General features: G+C 50.7%; 4 protein-coding genes across 4 annotated transcripts; 1 reads left to right on the forward strand and 3 right to left on the reverse strand.

Annotated features, from left to right (window-relative positions):
• Positions 1-10884: 10884 nt before the first annotated feature.
• On the reverse strand, positions 10885-12774 carry BDW47DRAFT_133063 (protein kinase-like protein; the record flags this gene model as incomplete). Its single annotated transcript, XM_024817732.1, has 2 exons — positions 10885-12590; positions 12643-12774. The coding sequence occupies 2 exons, from the start codon at positions 12772-12774 to the stop codon at positions 10902-10904; spliced, it is 1821 nt and encodes a 606-aa protein (XP_024675535.1). The 3' UTR covers positions 10885-10901.
• Positions 12775-13576: 802 nt separating this feature from the next.
• BDW47DRAFT_99231 (DNA-directed RNA polymerase III core subunit RET1) lies at positions 13577-17635 on the forward strand. Its single transcript, XM_024820845.1, has 3 exons — positions 13577-13753; positions 13831-14621; positions 14683-17635. Exons 1-3 carry the CDS (start codon positions 13691-13693, stop codon positions 17492-17494), a joined length of 3666 nt encoding a protein of 1221 aa, XP_024675536.1. The 5' UTR covers positions 13577-13690; the 3' UTR covers positions 17495-17635.
• Positions 17636-17982: 347 nt separating this feature from the next.
• BDW47DRAFT_122567 (TMEM53 family protein) lies at positions 17983-18948 on the reverse strand (the record flags this gene model as incomplete). The annotated part of the gene is made up of 1 exon (XM_024815861.1): positions 17983-18948. The coding sequence occupies one exon, from the start codon at positions 18946-18948 to the stop codon at positions 17983-17985; it is 966 nt and encodes a 321-aa protein (XP_024675537.1).
• Positions 18949-19418: 470 nt separating this feature from the next.
• On the reverse strand, positions 19419-21187 carry BDW47DRAFT_99233 (polyubiquitin-binding protein UFD1). Its single transcript, XM_024820846.1, has 3 exons — positions 21066-21187; positions 20689-21003; positions 19419-20615 (listed from the first exon to the last, which is right to left on the reverse strand). Exons 1-3 carry the CDS (start codon positions 21066-21068, stop codon positions 19830-19832), a joined length of 1104 nt encoding a protein of 367 aa, XP_024675538.1. The 5' UTR covers positions 21069-21187; the 3' UTR covers positions 19419-19829.
• Positions 21188-21298: the final 111 nt, after the last annotated feature.

Below are 21298 nucleotides of genomic sequence, written 5' to 3' on the forward strand. Positions count from 1 at the left end.
CAAAGGGGGATGTCGCCGCCTGACCAAAGCCAATTACTCGGGGCCACTTTTCGCTCCGTCGGGCTCTGGAAGCCATTCGTTCTTCTTCTTCTTCTTCAGTTACGGGCTTGTGCCTAAGGTTAGTAGGCAGGTATGTGATGGATCGTCGTCCACTTGAGACATGGTCGTTGACTCGATGTATCGTGATACGAACGGTGACCGCGGGAGAATAACTGCTACGATGCATTGATGTCTTGCATTCTTGATACGGATGTCTATCCAAACCCTAGCTGAATTCTAGATTTAAGAATCCTGGTAGTCCCTCACCGATCCTGATGATCAAACTAGCTGGTTCGACGATGGTAGTTTCGAACGTTCGAGCAAGGTAAGGTAGGGCCACTATAGGCAATAATACCCAATCTTAATTACAATATCCTCCCTACAATATCAGATCGCAACTTCACCACACCTTGACCGTCAATCTGTCCATGAATCACAAATGCTCATCGCCTTGCTAAACGTATTATCTCACACACCCGGTGACCTATTCCCGGGTCCAGTCCCGGTTCAGCCCCCCCCCCACAGTGATCAGGTTGATTGATTGATTGATTGTCGGGCCTGGCCAAGCAGGGGACAAAGCCCTACCCCGATATGACCTCATTGATCTCCGCGCTTCATGGGTGTCGTGACCGTTTGACTCAATTGCCACTCAATCTAACTTTCTACCAGTCTATCTGTCGGAGTCTGGGAGATCCTGTTCCTGTTAGTCTGGCATGTACCATGTGAATATAGTGTACTTTTTCACTTTGTCCTAGGGTGATACATACAGCACACTAGCTTGTCCATACTCTTATCCAAGTTGTTGATACAAAGTACCCCCACTATCTCAACACACTATTCCAACTTCGATCAAAAGATCTAGATATTCACGTGACCCAGACCGTTGAGAAGGGCTATCCAATCCATAAATCAGACCATGTGATGTCCTTTGAACCGCGCATACAATGGATAAGTATGTACTACAATAGTGGATCCCACGCGGCGGTATATCCAATGCAGCCAATATCGCTACAACACCGACAAACCAACAAGACCATATAATTCCCCGATAGGAAATAACATACAGGAAAAGTACAAAGGAGAAAGGGGGGGGGGAAGAAAACCAGAAAAAAAGGGGGCCACCTTTCTAGAATGCCACGCCAGGTGGCGAACAGGCTTCGAAATTGCGGTCAACACATTCCTAACCCCACAGACATCTGATCTGGCTTTCTCGGGGTCGACTAGAACGATGGTATTCCCCACATAGCCGTGCACGCACACAAGCTTCGATGTTTCATTGATGCGATTCCCTCTCGTCCCCATAGGTGAAATTCCCACTGAGGCGATTCCCACTTGCGATTCCGGGCCGGTCCAAGTAGGGCTATCATTTGCGCCAAATGCGCCTGTGGTTATTGGATAACAGCTTTGCTGTACATGAGGCCATGGTACCAAACTCTGATTCCAATGGCGAATAATCTCAAAAAAGAAGTAGATTGAAAGGAAAAAACGTGTTAAATTCTTCCATACCATTCACTAAAGCTGGATAACATATCATTGTTGCCCAACCCCGCAAACTTGGCCTCTAATTGTAAACGCCATGATAAGTCGCTCGGGGCATCAACGGCGCCGAAACATCCTTTCCGCTGGCTAGCTGTTACTGCCTCAACCAAGGATCTAGTCTAGGGTCTGGTTCAGACCTTGCTTCCCCAGGAGCCGCCTCTACTAGATAACTAGTCCAAGCCCGAAACAAGCCGCTGTGGGGATCTAAACGCACTTGATACCTGGATTAAAGTCGCCAGGGGGACCGAGCCCTTCCCTAACGGTCCCTAAATATGATTGGTCATCCACGTTAGGCAATCAGGTATGTATGTATGTATGTATGTAAGTACGTCGTCTGGCAGCTCCCGCTGCTGCAGTCGTGTAGACATTCCCAAGCATGCGGGGCAGAAGTGACTCTGACTGTGTCGTGGTGCAACATCAGCGGTAGCCGGAAGGGAGATCCGGAATATGGCGCACCTCCTAAGGTTTATTATACTCGCTCATTGCAAGCTACAGTTCAGTCTCGAGTAGTAGTTCGTTCCGAGCGCCGATGGCGTGCAAGAGACCACTCGGCTGAGGGCACGTATCAACTTGATGGATGGAGGGGAGTAGCATGCTGCAAGTGAGTTGTACATACAGTGGGACAGAGCGCCAGTCGAGGTCACTGCACTACGCCAGCTTCCCTCTTGAATGGATACCCGTCTCTTGGGCCGGGTACTCTGGTTCATAAAACCTTCCGGCTCTGCCTAGACTCGGATGGAGTGCGGGCTGAGCCTTATTGCCTGACACCAGGCAGATGGATGCTTATTGGAGGGTTGAGTTCGTTGGTAACTGTCTACCTGGGTAGGTGTGTGCGATAAGACACCTACGCATATTCTGCAAGCACTTTCAATTGGTTCCATCACTTGCATACGGATTATAGAGTTGCTTTGACCCCGTAGTTGATGTTGTGATGCGGATGATGTTCGTCGTGATGCCTGCTGTAAACAGAGCTGGGGATTGCCGTGGAAGATGTATAGGTTCGGCTGTGACAGATTGTGATAGGAGAATCTAGTTTAGTGGTTCTTTCATAAGGAGTCAGTACTGCACATCTTGTCTATAGAAGGAAGGTGGTATATACATGCAGTGAATTTTTCTGTCCATTACAGATGTTGGTGCCTTACAACAGTGACTGCTGGCCTTCACCAGGTAAACCTACTTGGAGCTTATCAAAATTTATCAACAGCAATAAAATTTATTATCAAGCTTGAGTATTGCAAGTCTGTTATTTGGACTAATTGACCATGACTCAAGTCTAGTATAGTGTCCCCGTAGTCTGTTACAGATGACGCTAATGGATCCAAGCCCTAATCTAGACCTAGGCATCTCAGAATACTAAGTGGAGAATGCCCAGAAGAATATTGTATTACGAGAATATGACACGGTCCACAGTAGAAACTGTAGAGTTGTCTAGCAAAACACTCTGTTGTTTTTGGAAGGAGACGAAATTTGATGTTATGTCAAACTGCTGCAGATGTTACATCACTCGCCAGTGAAGCACCACTATGAAAGAAGGAGTCAATCAAGTCACTTGGACTCTTAAAGCATATTTAGGCTTGGAAAGGTACTTGCCGTGGCATCTGTAACTCCAAGCAGATTCAGACTAAACATCATAATGATTCACAAAACCTCTCAATTGACCTATCCCCACTTCCTTGTGGTGAATGGCGGGGGAACAACAACTCATCTGGCATAAGGACTATCACTTCCTTGATAGTCAAGCAACCTCAATCACAATTTTGATCAACAAGCACTCTTTTTCTTCCAATCTGCCCTTCTCCCATGAGATGAGCCAAAAAGGCAGGTGGGGGTGGGTCGAGCGTCCCCGTTCTTATCGGTGGGATGAGTGGAGCTGGTGTCTATCATCTTGATTATTTCTGAGTGCCCCTCATGTCTATACTCCCAACCCCTTCACTAGTATATTCACTGACGACATAGGCAATTCCATTGGATTGGTTGTGTATATTCTCATAGGCCCTGAGAAGTAATCATGTCCATGATCAGCATATGGCCCTCTGCAGTGATGCACAATAGTCCATACTACATAATCACTAGTGTGATCCACAACTACAATGAATTCGCCTTTGGGCAGAATTCCAGCATTGACTCATAAAACCCCACCGCAAGCATCTTGTTAGTCCATATCCAATAACATAGCATGCACAATGGCACCATCACCCGCCTGTCTCCAACCGTAGATGACTTCGGTTAATTTCGGGCAGATGCGTCTGTCACTCATTCGAGTACATGAGGAGTCTTGACAACAGGACAAACCTGCAAGTTGCTAATCACTTTAGGCCTGACGGATAGGTGCTGCACAGGTCATGGTGCATATATTTTCTGGTGATTCTTGTTTTGGTGCATATACTTCCGGGCTTTGACTTTGGGCGACTATCTTCTCTGCGGCTACGCTGTTCTGGATCATTCCATAGATTAGGTTGTTGACTATGTACAAGCATGAGGATGGGCAGAGAAGCGAAGATGCAGGTTGAGCAGGGTCAGGGCACGTTCTCCGAATGGGATCTCCCGGAAGCCTGAGGATTTTGACAATGCGGAGAATTTCATGTTAGGTATCTAGATATTGGGACAGCGAATGCGTATTTCCGGAGACGCGCGCAATTTCGTTATGCTCATCAGCAACACACAGAACCAACATAATCAATGAGAGTTTTGTCTGACTTACTGATATGCTTGGAATCCGCGTATCCTTCATGCTGATATATGCTCAACAATATACCCTACTTTGGCTCAGAACGATCGTACCCCCTCCGACGATAGCTTCTTTGCGTCCCATATTCTTGCCTTCATCACCTTTTCAATGATGAGACTACCGTATGGTACTATGCGCAGCGCAACTGGTCTCCACACTGGCGAATAGCCCTGAAGAGGCTAGGCCCGCTAAACATACTCCGTCTGGTACCAGCCGTTGTGTGGTTATTATCTTACCTCCTATCCTTTCTATCATCCCTTCCCAGGCCAAATTATCTAGACGAGATCTGTGCTCGAGCCGCAGCTGGCGCCGGAAATAACAAAACTCTTAGCCCACCGATGAAACTGCTCGGTGACCTCACGGCATATCTTCCTTGCCGGAAATGTAGCGTCGTTTTGCCGGGCGTCTGTGTGAAATTGACCTTGTTCCTATATACTACGAAGGCCATGGCTTAGGATACATGAATTCATATGCTTATTGAGACAGTGATGTGCTCCAATGGCTATGAGCACCATTGTAATGGACTAATCTGAATCGTACCGCGTCTCGGTAGGAGCCTGAACTAGGGCCTTGAACTAGGGCAACTTTTAGTACCGTGACACTGTACACTTGGCCATTTTATTCCCTTGATGCGACAAGAAACCAGAAGTTAAAGAAATTTTCATAACAATTGACTAGTCATAGTTAAGATCAGCACTTACTACACCGCACAAGTAGGTAAAAAAGCAAGTGAGAAAGCGTGCATACCGCATACTACCAAGTAAAAGCTTGCAAGCCCTCAAAGAACATCAGTATAAAGACCCTCACGAGCCCTAATATCCACCAGAAATTGATCCTACTCGAACAAACTCCGTTATTTTCCCGATCCCTTACATACTAAATAAGCACATCCCCAAGATCTCCAAGTGGACCAACCAAGCCCGAAGGAACAGACCGGCGAGATTAACACCCTTAGTATCCGTACCTAATCATGGCCTCACCAACCGGGCACAGGGAAGGGCCACTGACAGCGACACACGTGGCGGGTGAGAAAGACAACTACCAAACAGTTGAAAAGAAATAGTAGAAGTAAACAGGAATAAGGATAATACTAAGATATTTCTTTCCTGGGAAATAAGAGAATTCGAATAAATACTAAAAATAAAAAAATAAGATTGTCACGCCACACACTCGGTTCACGATATCTCGGATTACCCCTCTACCATATCCCACACGAAGACGCGCTTGTTCCTCGGCTCCTCTCTAGACCAACACAGTAGCAGGATCTCGCCCCAGCTGCTGCTTTTCGGCATCCGTTTGATGTGTGCTACCATTCCAAAAGCAGAAGTCATCATTATCCCCACCGACCCCTCTTTTTACCACTTCATGGCTACTATCCCAAGTCTAGTCTAGTCAACTGGCCAAGTATCAACTGCTGTATTCTACTGCGATTCTTCCGATCTAGCGTCGTCTTCGAAGAATGGGAACCGATATACCAGTGCCAGGAAAGCTGGAGGTGGCCCTTTTTCTGGCCGCCAGCCAAGGGTATGACTCCATCGTACGACTGCTGCTTAACACCCCTCACATGAACCTGGGCTTCATAGATGAGAACAATCGCAGTGCGCTGTCCCTAGCGGCGGAGGGAGGACACGACAGTGTCGTGCAATTGCTGCTGGAGAACGGAGGTGGCGGCGACATCAATCTACAGGACACGAAGAGCGGCTGCTCCCCTCTTTGCTGGGCGGCCAAAAACGGCCACCAACTCGTTGTATCTCGGCTGCTATCGCGTCCCGATACAGACTCAAACCTCCCTGACCTACATGGGCAGACGCCGTTGTATTGTGCAGTGGAGAGGGGCGACCAGACGATAGTGTCGCTCTTGCTTAAGACGAACGCAGACCCCAACCTCGCGGAGGAAGGTGGAAAGACACCGTTGTATCTAGCAGTGGAGAAGGGTGACCAGTACATTGTGTCGCAATTGCTCCAGGCAAATGCAAATCCCAACTTTGCTGATAAGAACGGGGACACGCCGCTGTATCTGGCAGTGGAGAAGAGCGACAGACCGATCGTGTCGCTGCTGCTCCAGGCGAATGCGGACCCCAACCCCGCTGATCAGGATGGGAACACGCCACTGTATCTGGCCGTGGAGAAAAACGACCAGGCTATTGTGACGCTCTTGCTTCAGGCAGACGCGGACCCCAATATTGCCGACGAGGATGGCAATATGCCATTGTACTTGGCAGTAGAGAGGGGCAATCAAATGATGGTGCTGCTGCTTCTAAGAGGAGACGCAGACCCCGCAATCAAAGACCCTCATGGACGGACGCCGCTACTATGGGCTGTCCAGAAGGGACACGAAGAAGTTGTAAAGTTGCTCCTGCGCTCTGGGAAGGTCGATGTCGACGAAGCAGACGATGGGGGTCGAACGCCCCTGTGGTGGGCGGCCCGCAATGGATCCGTACCAATAGTGCGTCTGCTACTCCGCCATGGGGCTAATATCGAGACACACCCGCCTGCAAAGGGCGAAGGAGCAGAAGAGGGACAAGACGGGACCCCTCTCTACCAAGCAGGTCGGAGGGGGCATATTGACGTGGCTAGATACCTGCTGAAGAAGGGGGCCGATATCAACTCCCCTTCCGGAGACTTGGGCCTACCACTCTTGCTGGCGTTGGTGATGCACGATAGAAGTAAGAAGGGCTTGACGATGCTCCAGTTGCTACTCCAAAAGGGGGCCAACGTGAACGCGAAGGACAGCAATGGTCAGACCACCCTCCACATTGCGGCTAAGGACGGCGACGAGGAGCTGATGTCACTGTTCATCCAAATGGAAGCCCTGGTGGACGTGGCCGCCAACAACGGCATGACTCCCTTACACTACGCTGTCAAGTACGGGCACACTAGAATCGTCGAAATGCTGCTCTCCGAGGGTGCCGACCCGGAAGCCCAAGTAGAAAACGGGGATACTCCTCTCCATCTCGCTGCAGCCGCCGGTGATCGGCGACTTGTTACCTTATTCGCAGATAACGAGGCGGATATCAACATCACGAACTTCTCCGGAGAAACACCGCTTCACAAGGCCGCTGAATTTGGCCATCGCAAACTTGTGGACTTCATTCTTAGCAACGATGCAGATATTGACCTACAAGACGACTATGGGCAAACCGCCCTGCACAAAGCAGTCTGCTCGAAAGGCCATGTAATGCGGCTGTTGGTCAATCGAGACGCGGACATAACGATCAAAGATATGTACGGACAGACAGCCCTCCACAAGGCTGCTGAAGCAGGCTTAAAGCATGAAGTCCAGTTCTTACTTAGTCACGGTGCTGCAATCGAGGCCAAGGACAACAAAGGAAACACAGCGCAAGATCTAGCTGGCCGGGCAGGTGCGATAGATGTGGAGGAGCTCCTCGGTGCACTGACTCTGGTAGAGAGTGACGAGTCACTGGACGAAGCGTGACAAGGCTGGTCAGTAGTCTGTGTGCTTGGAGACTGAGCCGAAATAGTCAATGTACATTGTCTTAGTATATATACCGATGTAGATACAAAGTATAAGTTCATTTCTCACGGGCCATATAAACTTTTTCCCAATTCGGACAATGACTGCACTTAGGGCTCATTATGCGGTCACCTGAGAAAAACTCTCGTCAGTCACCGGAGAATTTCTGAACTCTCTAATCTCCTTCTCTTTGCTTGACACTGACTCTGACTTTAACCTCGGCATCCTAACTACAGCATCCTAACCACAGCATCCTAACCACAGCATCCTAACCACAGCATCCTAACCACAGCTTCCTAACTACAGCTTCTGAACTACAGCTTCCTAACTCTACCGATCCTCTAACCAAACACACAGCACTACAGCAAAAACCAAACCACAACCGGTGTATTCCCACTTACGCAGCACAACAAAGACCGGAACCTTCAGAATCGTCCATACTCTTGACCTTCAGCCTCCCAGTTGCATGTCCCTACCCTGGTACGTCTACTACGCCTAACTTACCAGCACATGAACGAGAAATAATCGATTGATCTGTGGACTCGGAACCCAGCTTTAGACGACATAACACTACTATTTATCTCAAGGGCCGCTTCTCTTTACTGGAGAAAAGGGAAGCAAATCGAATGTCTCTCTCTGACTTGCCCCTCCTAAGTACACCTCCGTATTGTGCTGAGCAAGAGCTTACGCTAAATGATTCCCAGACACCCCTCTTCACATTTGAGCCAATACAAGCGTGTTCCCTATCGTCAACATACACTGTGGGTTGTGGGCCGTCCCATATGTTCAGGCCATGGTTGGGCCATATTGTACTCGTGGAGATATCCATCGCCTCGATACACGAAGTCGTAACAAGGTTCCCTTGTCTCCATGATGATATAGAGTCAGAACTCAATGAGCATCGCGTTCTGAGAGGCATTCTGCGAAAATACCCAAAATGGTCAGCCGAAGCTGAGCATCATCCAAGTTGGTATTTCTCATTGGCTCAGAAGCCTCGGTTCATAATAAGGTGCTGGTTGGAATCACTTGCCTTGATGATGATACAGAGCCGCAGCTCACTGAGCATGGGCTATCTGAAAGGCGCCATGAAAATGCCCCTTCAGTCAGCAGAAGCTGAGCATCATCCAAGTTGGTTGTCTTCATTGGCTAAGAAGCCTCGGTTCGTAACAAGGTTCGGGTTGGAGACACTTGCCTTGATGATGATCCGGGAACCGCAGCTCACTGAGCATAGGCTTTCTGAAAGGCACCCTGTGAAAACGTTCGCAAAGATCAGCTGACGCTGAGCATCATCCAGAAGTACTCTCATCATTGGTCCCAGGAGCCTCAGTTCGTAAAAAATGGAATCACTTGCCTTAATGATGATAGAGCCGTAGCTCACTGAGCACGGGCTTTTGAAAGGCACCTTGAGAACATCCATGTCGGCCAGCCGAAGCTGAGCATCATCCAAGTTGGTTGTCCTCATTGGCTTAAAAGCCTCGATTCGTAACAAGGGGTTGCTTGAAATCACTTGCCTTAATGATGATTTAGAGTCGCAGCTCACTGAACATAGGCTATCTGAAAGGCACCATGAAAATGTCCCATCAGCCAGCCGAGGCTGAGCATCATCCAGATGTACTCTCATCATTGGTCTTAAGGGCCTCAGTTCGTAACAAACAGAATCACTTGCCTTGATGATGACAGAGCCCCACGTTATCAAGTACGGGTTGCTGAGAGGCACACTGGGGGTGTTCTAAACGACTAGTTGAATTCGGTAAGATCGCCTTGCTATCATCGCTCAGCTTTTGCACGTTGGGTATTACTTGCCTCGATGACGAAAGAGCCACATCTCAACATCTGAGACGCAAGCTTGGCTACTCAGAGATTGAAGCTTTGTTTGACCGGAAACGACTCAATGATGGAGCACTGTCAATGCTATTGTGGGAAGATCTTGAAGTTGGAAAGTCAAGGGCTTGAGATGTCAACACGAGCAGTGGCCTCATGGCGCCTTCCTTCGAGATCACAGACGCTGGTAGTGACGAAAACCTCTCCTTGCTCACGTCCCCGGTCATGCCTTCCCTCAAACTGCGCTTACTGATTGTTTGTCTCTAGACAATCGTCCCATTTACTACTCGTGGATAGATGTAAGCCTATATTAACGGAGATTTATAATAAAAATAGGCAAAGGTCACGTCGGATCTACGCAAAACATGACATCGGACGTACACCAAGTCGGACGTTGGAGATCTGGATTCCCGCACAATTTGATCTACATTAGCATCGTATTTGTATTCAGCATGACATATACGATACTAATCACCGACTAGGTAAATAGAAGACTAAACCTCCCAGTATTACATTGGATAGATGTAGCACGGAAGTCGGGTTAGGGCTAAATTGAGGCCGTTCGCTATAGCAAGCCATACCGCTCCCCAATGACCGTCGTTGCAAGAAAGCAAACTCATCTCTACACACTTGGAGTACATGATGCTAGACATTGCTAATCTATTACACATCATGGTGATCATTGTTCCTACTGTATCTAAAGGATGACAGGCCCTAAGCAAGTCCTCGATCTTACTGGAATATGGTGACCACTATACACAAACACTAACATAATCACGGCATTTCTAGGTATCGTTTCTAGAGAGAGCTCTTTAGTTTCAATTCCAGACTTTTATCTACCTAGATCCGAGCTAAAGCGCACTTGGCTCTATATACCCGCCAAGGCCTACCACGCAAAGAGTAGCACGACCTGTCGTATTCAGTATGGGCGAAGAAATGGAAACATAGCTAACCTATTCGCAATAGATACAAGATAATTATTATTGTTCATGTTGTTTTCAATAAGTTTGACCTATGATTGATATCCAAACGGTAAACCATTTCGGATTCCCTCACGTTGTCGCCGTATAGTTTGGGATCCATAGCTTGTCGGCAGCTTCCCCAGACCACCAGAAGAGCGGCGTTCCAAATAGGTCTGTCTCTGTTGCGCATAGTTACCCCTAAAGCACAATCATGAGAGAATACAGTACAGTATTGCTGAGCTGGAGGTCCACTATGGAATGTATAAAAAATAAAGCCAAGAATTCTATATCCCATATATGCATATTTACTAACCAAGTAGCTAACAGCTACCCTCTATCAGTTCCAAGCAAAAGCAAACACCCTACTAATAACACTATACTCCACATAAGCAGGCGGGATAAACCTCTCAATCATGCGATCCCACGAGGCCCTCCAGTGCGCACTATGCATAGCACGGTAGAATTCCCAATAGTCCGGCCAAAAGCCAGCTAGACCCCAGTCCAGCAGAACAACCGTACCGTCGGCCCGAACGACGATATTCCCCGAATGCAAGTCTCCGTGTGTAAACACGATTTTGTGATTCTTGAGCCCTCGAACCGTCTGGTACAGCGTGTATTCTCTGTTGAAAAAATGAGATTCGACGTCGTTCTCCTGCTTGAGTACTTTCGGGGGCAACCGGTCCCGCAGCGCCTGAACGATCCCCTCGTTGAAACTCTCCTCGGATGAGTATGGGCCGTAGCTGTACTTGGTGTAGTCGCCGTAGCCAGCTTCGAAGATGCCGTCTCGACAGCGTGATCTGTCGACGCCGCTAATAAAATCCCCGGGAATAGCTCGCATCTGGCGCACGTAGTCTCGTAACTGTTTCAGGACGCGATCTTGCTCTGACTTCGATACACGGTCCCAGTAGTGCTCTAGTGGCTCGCCCGGCTCGTACGACATCAAAATGTATCCCACACCGTCGAGGATGTATGCGCTGAGAAGTCGTGGTGTTGCTACGGTCGTACGGGTGCATGCCAAATGCAGCGCTTCGGCTTCGGCCAAGCGGACGCTATGGCCAAATTTCACGATCGTATCTGAGTCTGCAAAGGCGAGACGCGCGCCCATTTTATCTGGGCACAGGTCTTCTGCTGTCTCCAAGTCGTCTGGATCTAGTATGATCGATGGAGGTCCGATGGTATCGGAGTAGATTAGACGAAGTTTGGTCTCCTCTGTTTCCAATCCTTTCTCGGGGCCGCCGGAGGAGAGAATAGTAGAAGAAGCCGCGCTTTCATCTTGCACCCTGGAAGTCTCGGTGTCGGTGGATGCTGCTGTGTCCGTCTCTGGAGTCTCCAGACTGATTTTTTCCGCCGTGTCCTTTGTGGGATAGTGGGTATAGAGAAGATCAGAATCCGCAAATGACTCCCCGGTACCGCCATAGTATGGTGGAATGGATGAGCCAAGATATTGAGCAAGACTCTCTGGATTCTTCAATAGTGTCGTGTTTCTCAAGAGAGAGTCATCGATATCAAGCGACGCGAGATATTCATCGCGGGGATTGATGATATACGCCTTTTCTAGGATATTGGGATAGTGATATCTGATGGAAGTCACCAGTTCTTGGAGCGCCATGCGGAGTTGCCCCTGAAAAGCTGACTGACTTTGTTCGGTATTTCGAATGGGGTGTTTTTTGAAGTCGACAACACAGGATGCCGAATATCCGCATGAAGGAGTACAAGCGACTGATTGCAGCAGAATCATAGACAGCTTTTCCATTACGGCAAGCCCTAAGTCCACCAACCTGCTATACGATGCCAGATGATGTATTGCGGAGTATCCCTTGATCGGCAGCTCATTAATACTAACCCACAACACATACTGGCCTCCATGTGAGGTGATATGACACAAATCCAAGTCTGAAAGGATGGGTTCCGCCCCAGAAAGGCGGGATCTCGGGTCACAGATGCGTCGCCATTCCAAGGATTTCTCGAGTGACGCTCTTGCCCTAGGGACTTGGAGTGCTGGGATCGCGGAATGGCAACGGAGGAACTATGGATACTTCAGTGACGTGTTTCGGCGTAAGAATCCATACTTCACATACCTTGTCCAAAATGATATCTAATATGGGCCGTTCCGCGTGCTTCAAATCCACACCCCAGATCTCCGAGTGACGGGACCTGGTCAATATGGACGGAAGAGCATCCCGTAAACGACTATCCAGTGAAACAGACATTGTCTAAATGGCAAGCACCAGAGGTAGAAAGCAGTTGATTGAACAGTCATCCGAGATCCCAAGCCAAAAACAGAATAGAAAGTCGAATCATGACTTATATCCTAGGTTACTTGTGGTGGGGAAAGTGGCCTGGCTGGTCTGAGAAGAGACAGGCCCCGGCGGACTTAGTCTCTAAAATTAGTACCTTAGTTCTGCGCGCGCGAATGGTTCGCTACGGACAATAATAGAGCCGGCGCCTACTATATGGAGCACATCATGAACCTCTTCAGGCTGGCGATACGCGCCCAGCACAAAAGCGGCACGGGGATTGCTTTACGCCGAGGCACTCCCTGAGGGAGGAAGGAGTGATCAGGTTGCGAGATCGGTAGAACGGCCATTCTATGTGTCAAGTCCTTTCTTTAGCAAGATGGGTGGAGGGGAGAGAGTGGTTGGATGCTGCTAGTGATCAGTGCTTTGAATAGTACGCAGAAATATATAGAAGTGGAACTGGTGGTGTTCACAATCTGCTTCAACATTCTCACACCTGCTTAACTCGAGAGTATATTCTCCCCTAACTGCAATCATGTCAAATCTATGCTCAACGTTTTTCTTTTCTTTATCTTATAGTCCTCTCTCTCATGCTACAACTGCGAGAATGGGAGTAGATGCTGGAGTGATATTGATGCCAGTGGAGATGTATAAAGTGGATACGCATACGTGACTAACCCGATGTGGATAGCTGTGGCTTACCTCAGCCGCGGAAAAAAAGACCAGAATCGGCCCGGAAGATTTCCTTTCCTCGCCGATAACGAAGAATTTCTGCATCGCATTCCCCTCCATAACCCCTCCTCCGATATGAGACTGGTCTTTCTCTCCCGTCGCTGATATTGTTCTCTGATCGGCGTTCGATCGTTTGCTCACCTAATATACTGGAGTAATGCCTCCCCGCAGAAGGGGCCAGCCCGCTGCAGTCGGCAGTCGGACGGCGCAACCCTCGCAGGTATGTCAAATGTTTCTCCGCACCACTCGGCGTCGCTGTAGATCCCTAGGACTGACACAGGTTCGCCAACCAAATAGCCCACAGCAGCCAAGACAGGCGCGTCGGATGCAGGATCGAAACGAAAGCGTCCGTCGGTGTCCAAGCCACCGGCAGATCCGGCCCCGCCCGCACCCTCCGCCGAGGAAGACAATGTGGTAGAGGAGGAAGAGCCCACGTCGACTTACCGCCATCGCGACCCGTTTGATGCGCTGCTCGAGCCGTTCTATTACAATAAATCGCTGACCGATCCGATCAACACGGCCCGCGATAAGTGGAATCTGCTGCCGGCGTTTTTGAAGGTCAAGGGACTGGTCAAACAGCACATTGACTCATACAACTACCTGGTGGAAGTGCAGCTGAAGAAGATCGTCGAGTCGAGCTCAACCATTCGCAGTGATGTCGACCACAACTTTTACATCAAGTTCACCGATATCTATCTGGGTGCCCCGCGACGCGCGGATGAGGCGCAGGATGTGGGCCCCGCCTTCGAAGGTTCAACCATCAACCCCCAGGAATGTCGCCTCCGGGACACGACTTACGCAGCCCCGATCCAAGTCGACTTCGAGTATGTTCGTGGACGTCAAAGGGTCAAGAGACGCGGTGTCGCCATCGGCCGGATGCCCGTCATGCTTCGCAGCTCCAAGTGTGCCTTGGCGAATAAGTCGCCCACCGAGATGACGGTCCTGAACGAGTGCCCCCTCGACCCGGGTGGTTACTTCATCGTGAATGGAACGGAGAAGGTCATCCTGGTTCAGGAGCAGCTGAGTAAAAACAGAATCATCGTGGAAACCGACCCGAAGAAGGAGATCGTCCAGGCGTCGGTGACAAGGTAGGGAAGATTCCGCATTGCCGGTGACTAGAGAAGAATGAGTGCTGACGTGGTTTCCTAGTTCCTCCAACGAGCGAAAATCGAAGAGTTATATTATCTTGAAGAAAGACAAGCTCTATGTCAAGCACAACGTTTTGAGTGAAGATATTCCAATCGTCATCCTTTTGAAGGCGATGGGTATCCATACCGACAAGGAGATGATGCTTTTGGTTGCCGGCATGGATAAGGTGTACCAGGAAGATTTCGCGATCAATTTCGAGGAAGCGATCAAGCTCGGCATCTTCACCCAGCAGCAAGCCCTGGATTGGATCGGCTCGCGGATCAAAATCAACCGCAAACAGATGTCGTACCGTCGGACCCATATCCAAGAGGCGGTTGAAGCCATCGCTTCCGTCATCATATCCCATATTGAAGTCAAGAACATGAACTTCCGGCCCAAGGCTGTCTACGTGGCGCATATGGCTCGACGTGTGTTGATGGCCAAGAATGACTCCGCCTTGGTGGATGACCGCGATTATCTCGGAAACAAACGGTTGGAATTGGCAGGTCAGCTGCTGGCTTTGCTGTTTGAGGATCTGTTCAAGAAGTTCTGCTTTGACATCAAGATGAACGTGGACAAGGTCTTGAACAAACGGAACCGCGCAGAGCAGTTTGATGCCTGGAGTGTCATGGGCATGCATACCAACCACATTACTCAAGGCATGAACCGCGCCATCTCCACCGGTAATTGGAGTCTGAAGCGTTTCCGCATGGAGCGTGCGGGTGTCACGCACGTGCTTAGTCGACTCAGTTATATCGCGGCCCTGGGTATGATGACCCGTATTAGCAGTCAGTTTGAAAAGACGAGAAAGGTCTCCGGCCCTCGTGCTTTGCAACCGTCTCAGTTCGGCATGCTGTGTCTGGCGGATACGCCCGAAGGTGAAGCTTGCGGTCTCGTGAAGAACTTGGCGCTCATGACCCACATCACCACGAACGATGAAGAAGGCCCGATACGAAACCTCATCTTCATGCTCGGTGCTGAGGATATCTCTACGCTCGGTGGCAAGGAAATATACGGCCCTGGTTGCTACACGATCTCGATTAACGGTACGCCGTTAGCCCTCACTCGTCGCCCGAAGTATTTCCTAAACGCTTTCCGCCGACTGCGTCGGATGGGCCGGATCTCGGAATTCGTCAGTATATACATCAATCACCACCAGCGTGCTGTACACATTGCCACGGATGATGGTCGCATCTGTCGGCCGCTGGTCATTGTTGAAAACGGCAAGTCCAAGGTCAGCGCGGACCATCTTGTAAAGCTGCGCGACGGTAGCATGCAGTTCGATGACTTCCTTGCCCAGGGCTTGGTAGAATACCTGGATGTGAACGAGGAAAATGATTCCTTGATCGCCATCTACGAAAAGGATATCAGCGACACTACGACCCACATGGAGATCGAGCCGTTCACCATTCTCGGTGCTGTCGCCGGTCTCATTCCCTACCCGCACCACAACCAATCCCCGCGTAACACCTACCAATGTGCGATGGGTAAACAAGCCATTGGCGCAATCGCGTCGAACCAATTCCTCCGGATCGATTCCATCCTGTATCTCATGGTGTACCCGCAAAAGCCCATGGTCAAGTCGCGCACGATCGAACTGACGAAATACGACCAACTGCCCGCTGGGCAGAACGCGATTGTGGCGGTCATGAGTTACTCGGGATACGATATCGAAGATGCCCTCGTGTTGAACAAGGGATCGGTGGACCGTGGCTTCGGACGCTGCCAGGTGTTCCGGAAATACGTCACGAACCTGAAGAGCTACCCGAACGGCACGAAAGACCGGCTGAGCCCGCCCGAATACGACAACGGCGCGCCCATCCGGAAACACGCGCTGCTCGAAGGAGACGGTCTAGCCGCCGTCGGCGAGCAGGTGAACTCCGGAGAAGTCTACATCAACAAAGCCACGCCAGATCAGTCCATGTCGTCCGGGTTCCCCGGCTCCGACTCGGGCCGACCCGTCCAGTACATGTCAACGCCCATGACCTACAAGCTCCCCGACCCAGCCTACATCGACAAGGTCATGGTGTCCGTGCAAGAAAACGACAACCAGCTCGTCAAGGTGCTCACGCGACAGACGCGTATCCCCGAAGTCGGCGACAAGTTCTCATCCCGCCACGGCCAAAAGGGCGTCGTCGGCATCATCGCCGACCAAACCGACATGCCCTTCACGGACCAGGGAATCAACCCGGACATCATCATGAACCCCCACGGTTTCCCCTCCCGAATGACAGTCGGCAAAATGCTCGAGCTCGTCGCCGGCAAAGCCGGCGTCATGGCCGGCCGCCACGGCTACGGCACCTGCTTCGGCGGCAGTCCCGTCGAAGAAATGTCGCAGATCCTCATCGACAAGGGCTTCAGCTACGGTGGCAAAGACTACCTCACCTCTGGCATCACCGGCGAAGCCCTCCCCTTCTACGTCTTCACGGGCCCCATCTACTACCAGAAGCTGAAGCACATGGTGCAAGACAAGATGCACTCGCGTGCGCGCGGACCGCGCGCTATCCTCACGCGCCAGCCCACAGAAGGTCGCTCCCGCGACGGCGGTCTCCGTTTGGGTGAAATGGAACGCGATTGTCTCATTGCCTACGGAACCAGTCAGCTCCTGCTCGAACGGCTGATGATCTCGTCGGATCGCCATGAGATTGACGTGTGCGAGCAGTGCGGCTTCATGGGCTACCTTAATTGGTGTCAGCGGTGCAAGTCGTCGCGCAGTGTGGTTAAGATGGCTATCCCTTATGCGGCGAAGCTGCTGATTCAGGAGCTGATGAGTATGAATGTTACGGCGCGGTTGAAGCTGGAGGATGAGTTCCCTGAGACGAGGGGGCGGTAAATATATTTTATCTTTCTTTGATATACACTTTGTTTTCGAGTCGGATGGGAAAGGTACCGAAAAGTTTGTTCGTTTGGTGTTGTGTTCGGGGCGGCGTTTGCCGTCTTTGTATATATGGTTGCATGCATAGCGAGGGTGATTACACTGAATGCCTAGAATTGGTGTGAATTATATAACAGTGGTTACTTGCTGTTGATTTTTCTTTCATTCTTTCTTACTAATAGCTGAAATGACTGTAGAAAACCACAGGCCTATATCTCAGCTACTCTCCTATACATTGGCCGTACAGTAACCACAGTCCGTTATATAAACTCTCTAGGCTATCCTATCCGATCAGCCTAGTCTTGCGTATGTATCTATCCATATTCTAGACTCCATATCAGTCTCTACCCATCCAACAAATCTATAAACCATACAGCATCAACCGTAGTACGAAAACCCAAAAACCCCAAAAACCAAACCAGAGCCATAAAAACGAAAGTAGAAAATCACCCAACAACCCCCTCCGTAAACAAATACTCCCTCACAACCCCCCAATACCGCTCCGGATCGACCCTCATATGAGCCACATGATCCGTGCCCAGAAACTTCTCCCTCCGAACCTTCCATCCCTTCGCCTCCGCATCATCCGCGTGTCTCTCCACGTCCCTCCAATCAACAAGCTCATCCACATCAGAATAGATATAGCACCGACGAGGAAGCGTGTTCAGACCCGCCGGGGAGGAGGATGAAGAGGGGGAGGCGACAGGCCCGCGCACCAGCCTCGCGCTATTGATCGCCCTGCGCGCGACCTTCACCGCGTCCGGCGCGCCGCTGACCTTCCGCATGAGGAACCCCACGGTGAAGAAGACGCGGAGTAGGAACCGGCCGAAGAAGTAGAGGATCCATGTGCGCGGGAGTGAGAAGGATAGCGCTTTCACTGCTGCGGTTACGGTTGCCTCGCCAGGGGCGCTGTCGATTACCGTTGAGGAGACGCGGAGCGGTGTGCCGCCTGTTGCTTTGCGGTAGGCTGCTAGGAGGTGGATTGTGGTGAAGACGCCGCCGTTGGAGAACATGTGGATGTAGACTGGGTTGTTGGTGTCGGTGTTTTGCCCCTCTTCTGGGGTGGAAGGGGAGGAGGGGGAAGGGGAGGGTGAAGAGGCGAGAAGGGCTTTAACGGCTGGAGCGAGGCGCGCTTCTTGCGCCCACTGGGTAAACCGTAGCATGAAGTCGTTGGAGGAGCTGAGGATGAAGATGATGCGCGCGGTGGGTGCTAAGCGGCGGTACTCGGCGACGTATTTGGCGAGGGCGCGCGCGGGGGCGTTCATCCAGAAGGCGAGGATGATGGTTTTGGGGGCGCCATTTTGGGCGTCGTCGTGGGTGTCGTTGACTGGTGGGAGGACTTGTGGTTCTTGGAGGTAGATGGAGGAGGAGAGTTTGGTGAAGTGCGCGAGGGGGTGGGATGGCGATGCCATTTTGGATCTGTCGCGCAGTGGTTGGCGTTGTTGGGTGGTTATTACGTTATGGTAGAGGCAGTTGAAGGGTTTGTGGTGAGTTTCTGATATAAGATGGTGATGCTGGCCTGGACTGCGGGATAACAGCTGGCTTCACTCCCCACGATCAACTGGGGCGCAGCAAAAAAGACTGATTTGATGAATATTGCTTATGATTCGGCTGTTATTCTCCGAGTGACCGGGTCATTCGCGTAGTGTGGGTTTGATATGCGGTATATGCGGTATAGGCGAGTTTAATCTGCCGTTATACCACGCGACTGGAAAGAATATAGTACGGTGCAGGAAAGTCAAGATTACATCACAGGAAAAAGTGATAAAGAGGTGGGATAGAGTGGAGGAGAAATGGCGGACGATGGGAGATGACCGAGGAACGGCGATCCTCGGCAAGGATCCCCATGTGTTACCGTGATCGTCGCTCCAGTATCTACAGATCTAGACCAAAGGATAACTGACTCGCCACGCGATACACTGTTCTCCGTTCCTGTTTATAATGTTGCTAAGACCACTACAGACCGGCATGGAGCTATTCCGTACGGCCTACTTCGTTATAAGATCACCAACGGGCGACGTAGCAGCAAATAGCACGAAGACTAACCAAGGTCGTGAATCATCTGCTCATTGAAATCAGCCGCTACCTGGCTATACCTGATGATAGTCATGTTCCACGAGATCGTTAAAGGCCAGGGAAGGCAACAGTCATGGACTACTAATAGAACAAGAAGATGTCGTCAAATCTGGATTTGATGGTGGCAGGTTCTCAAGTGCCATTCCTCGTCTGTGAACTCCATGCGCCAGGTTTGGGAACCGCGAGTGATCTGTCCAACGCCACCGGCGCGGGTACATCAAGTGGGGGTCGATGATCCGCCGGCATCCTTCTTCTTCGGCCGCAGCGATTGCCCTGCGCCTTGGAACCGCGGTTTTTCTTCCTCGACAATTTGACCCTGCTCATCACGCTTCGGTGCGGGCTTGATGGCATACCCGAAGAACAACTGATTGGGCGGCAGACGGAGGGGTTGCGGCCCATTCGTCCTTCGCACGATAGGGGGCTGTTGGGGGTTGCTGGTTCCGGGTACCGGGGTGGAAGCCTTCGGGGTTGGGGTCTTGCTGCCTTTCTTCGCGTTCAAACGATGCCCGCCACTCACGAAGTTCGACGATGCCGCCTTTGCGCCTGCTGCCATCTCGGTCGACTCCGGCGCGATCGCCGCATAGTTGATCGACTGTGCCATCGTACCGTGTGGGTGGAGTAAACCGCCAGCGGGTAGCTTCCCGTTCACGCCGCTTCTCGGGGTGCTTGTGCCACTCTGTCGCTGGGGCTCCTCATATCCAATCGGGGGTGCAAAGTCGACCTCCAAATCGGTCTCCAGCACGGAAACCGCATTCGTGTCATTTTTCGGTTTCGTCTCTAACACCGCCATCTCATATACCTGGTCATTGTAGGCAAATGTGAAAATATCACCTTTAGTCATGCATGAGAAATTCCGGAACGCGTTTTCCAACACGGCTTTGGGGTCGCTGATGTCGAGGAAGGCGGTTGATTGGGGCTGCAGCTTGATAAACTGTCCCGGAGGAAGGTCGGTCGATTTGATTTGGACGAGATCGCCGGGTTCGAGAAGGAGAGATTGCATGAGCTGTGGACACCCGATACATCAGTATTTGTCCAAGCGACAAGAAAATAAATGAAAAGAAATGTGGAATCCGTACCCAGAACGGCAGGTAAATCTTTCCTTCCTCAGCGATAAATTCCAAGACACCCGCATGACTCGTCCTCTCTCGTGCACCATTATTCAATTCGAAAAGCATCGGGTAAGTGATGTGTAGCCGTGTCAATTTGTCCAGAGCACTGGGAGGCATGAGGACCTTGCCGCCATGGTTGACGTTCTCTCTTTCGGGACCTGGCATCATGGCGACAGGATAGCAGCGGTAGTACTCGTCAAATCGACGCGACGCTCCATGGCGAAGCATCGATGAGCCGAGGACCCCATCCATGGGGTCATCGTCCCAATAACCGGATCGGAACTATAGCTGGGTATCAGTATGGCGTTCACTCTGCTAGGTACCGGAGCTTGGGGGTAGCTGACCATGACGGGCGATGGGAATGCAATATGACCGGGGGATTGAAGAAAGACAATCAAGATCTGAGCGATTCAATATTTGACGATAGACAGTACACGTACAGCTCGTCCAAAACAAGCTGTCGAAGAAGATGAAGAAAGAGGATGGAGATGATGCAGAAGAGCGGGCGGTCGGCCTTATCGCCCGCCAGTGACGCAAATGCCTCCGCTTGGATTTTCCGACCCGACCCCGGACCAAG

Source organism: Aspergillus candidus (genome assembly GCF_002847045.1).
Source record: "Aspergillus candidus strain CBS 102.13 unplaced genomic scaffold BDW47scaffold_4, whole genome shotgun sequence".
Taxonomy (NCBI): domain Eukaryota; kingdom Fungi; phylum Ascomycota; class Eurotiomycetes; order Eurotiales; family Aspergillaceae; genus Aspergillus; species Aspergillus candidus.

Excerpts from the sequence above, each read along its gene's own strand:
- BDW47DRAFT_99233 (XM_024820846.1), bottom strand. Across the intron at positions 20,616-20,688 it reads AGATTTACCTGCCGTTCTGG|CTCATGCAATCTCTCCTTCT; the intron begins GTACGGATTCCA and ends GGGTGTCCACAG.
- BDW47DRAFT_99231 (XM_024820845.1), top strand. The coding sequence starts at position 13,691 with ATGCCTCCCCGCAGAAGGGGCCAGCCCGCTGCAGTCGGCAGTCGGACG. Across the intron at positions 13,754-13,830 it reads GGACGGCGCAACCCTCGCAG|CCCACAGCAGCCAAGACAGG; the intron begins GTATGTCAAATG and ends CCAACCAAATAG. Across the intron at positions 14,622-14,682 it reads GTCCAGGCGTCGGTGACAAG|TTCCTCCAACGAGCGAAAAT; the intron begins GTAGGGAAGATT and ends GTGGTTTCCTAG.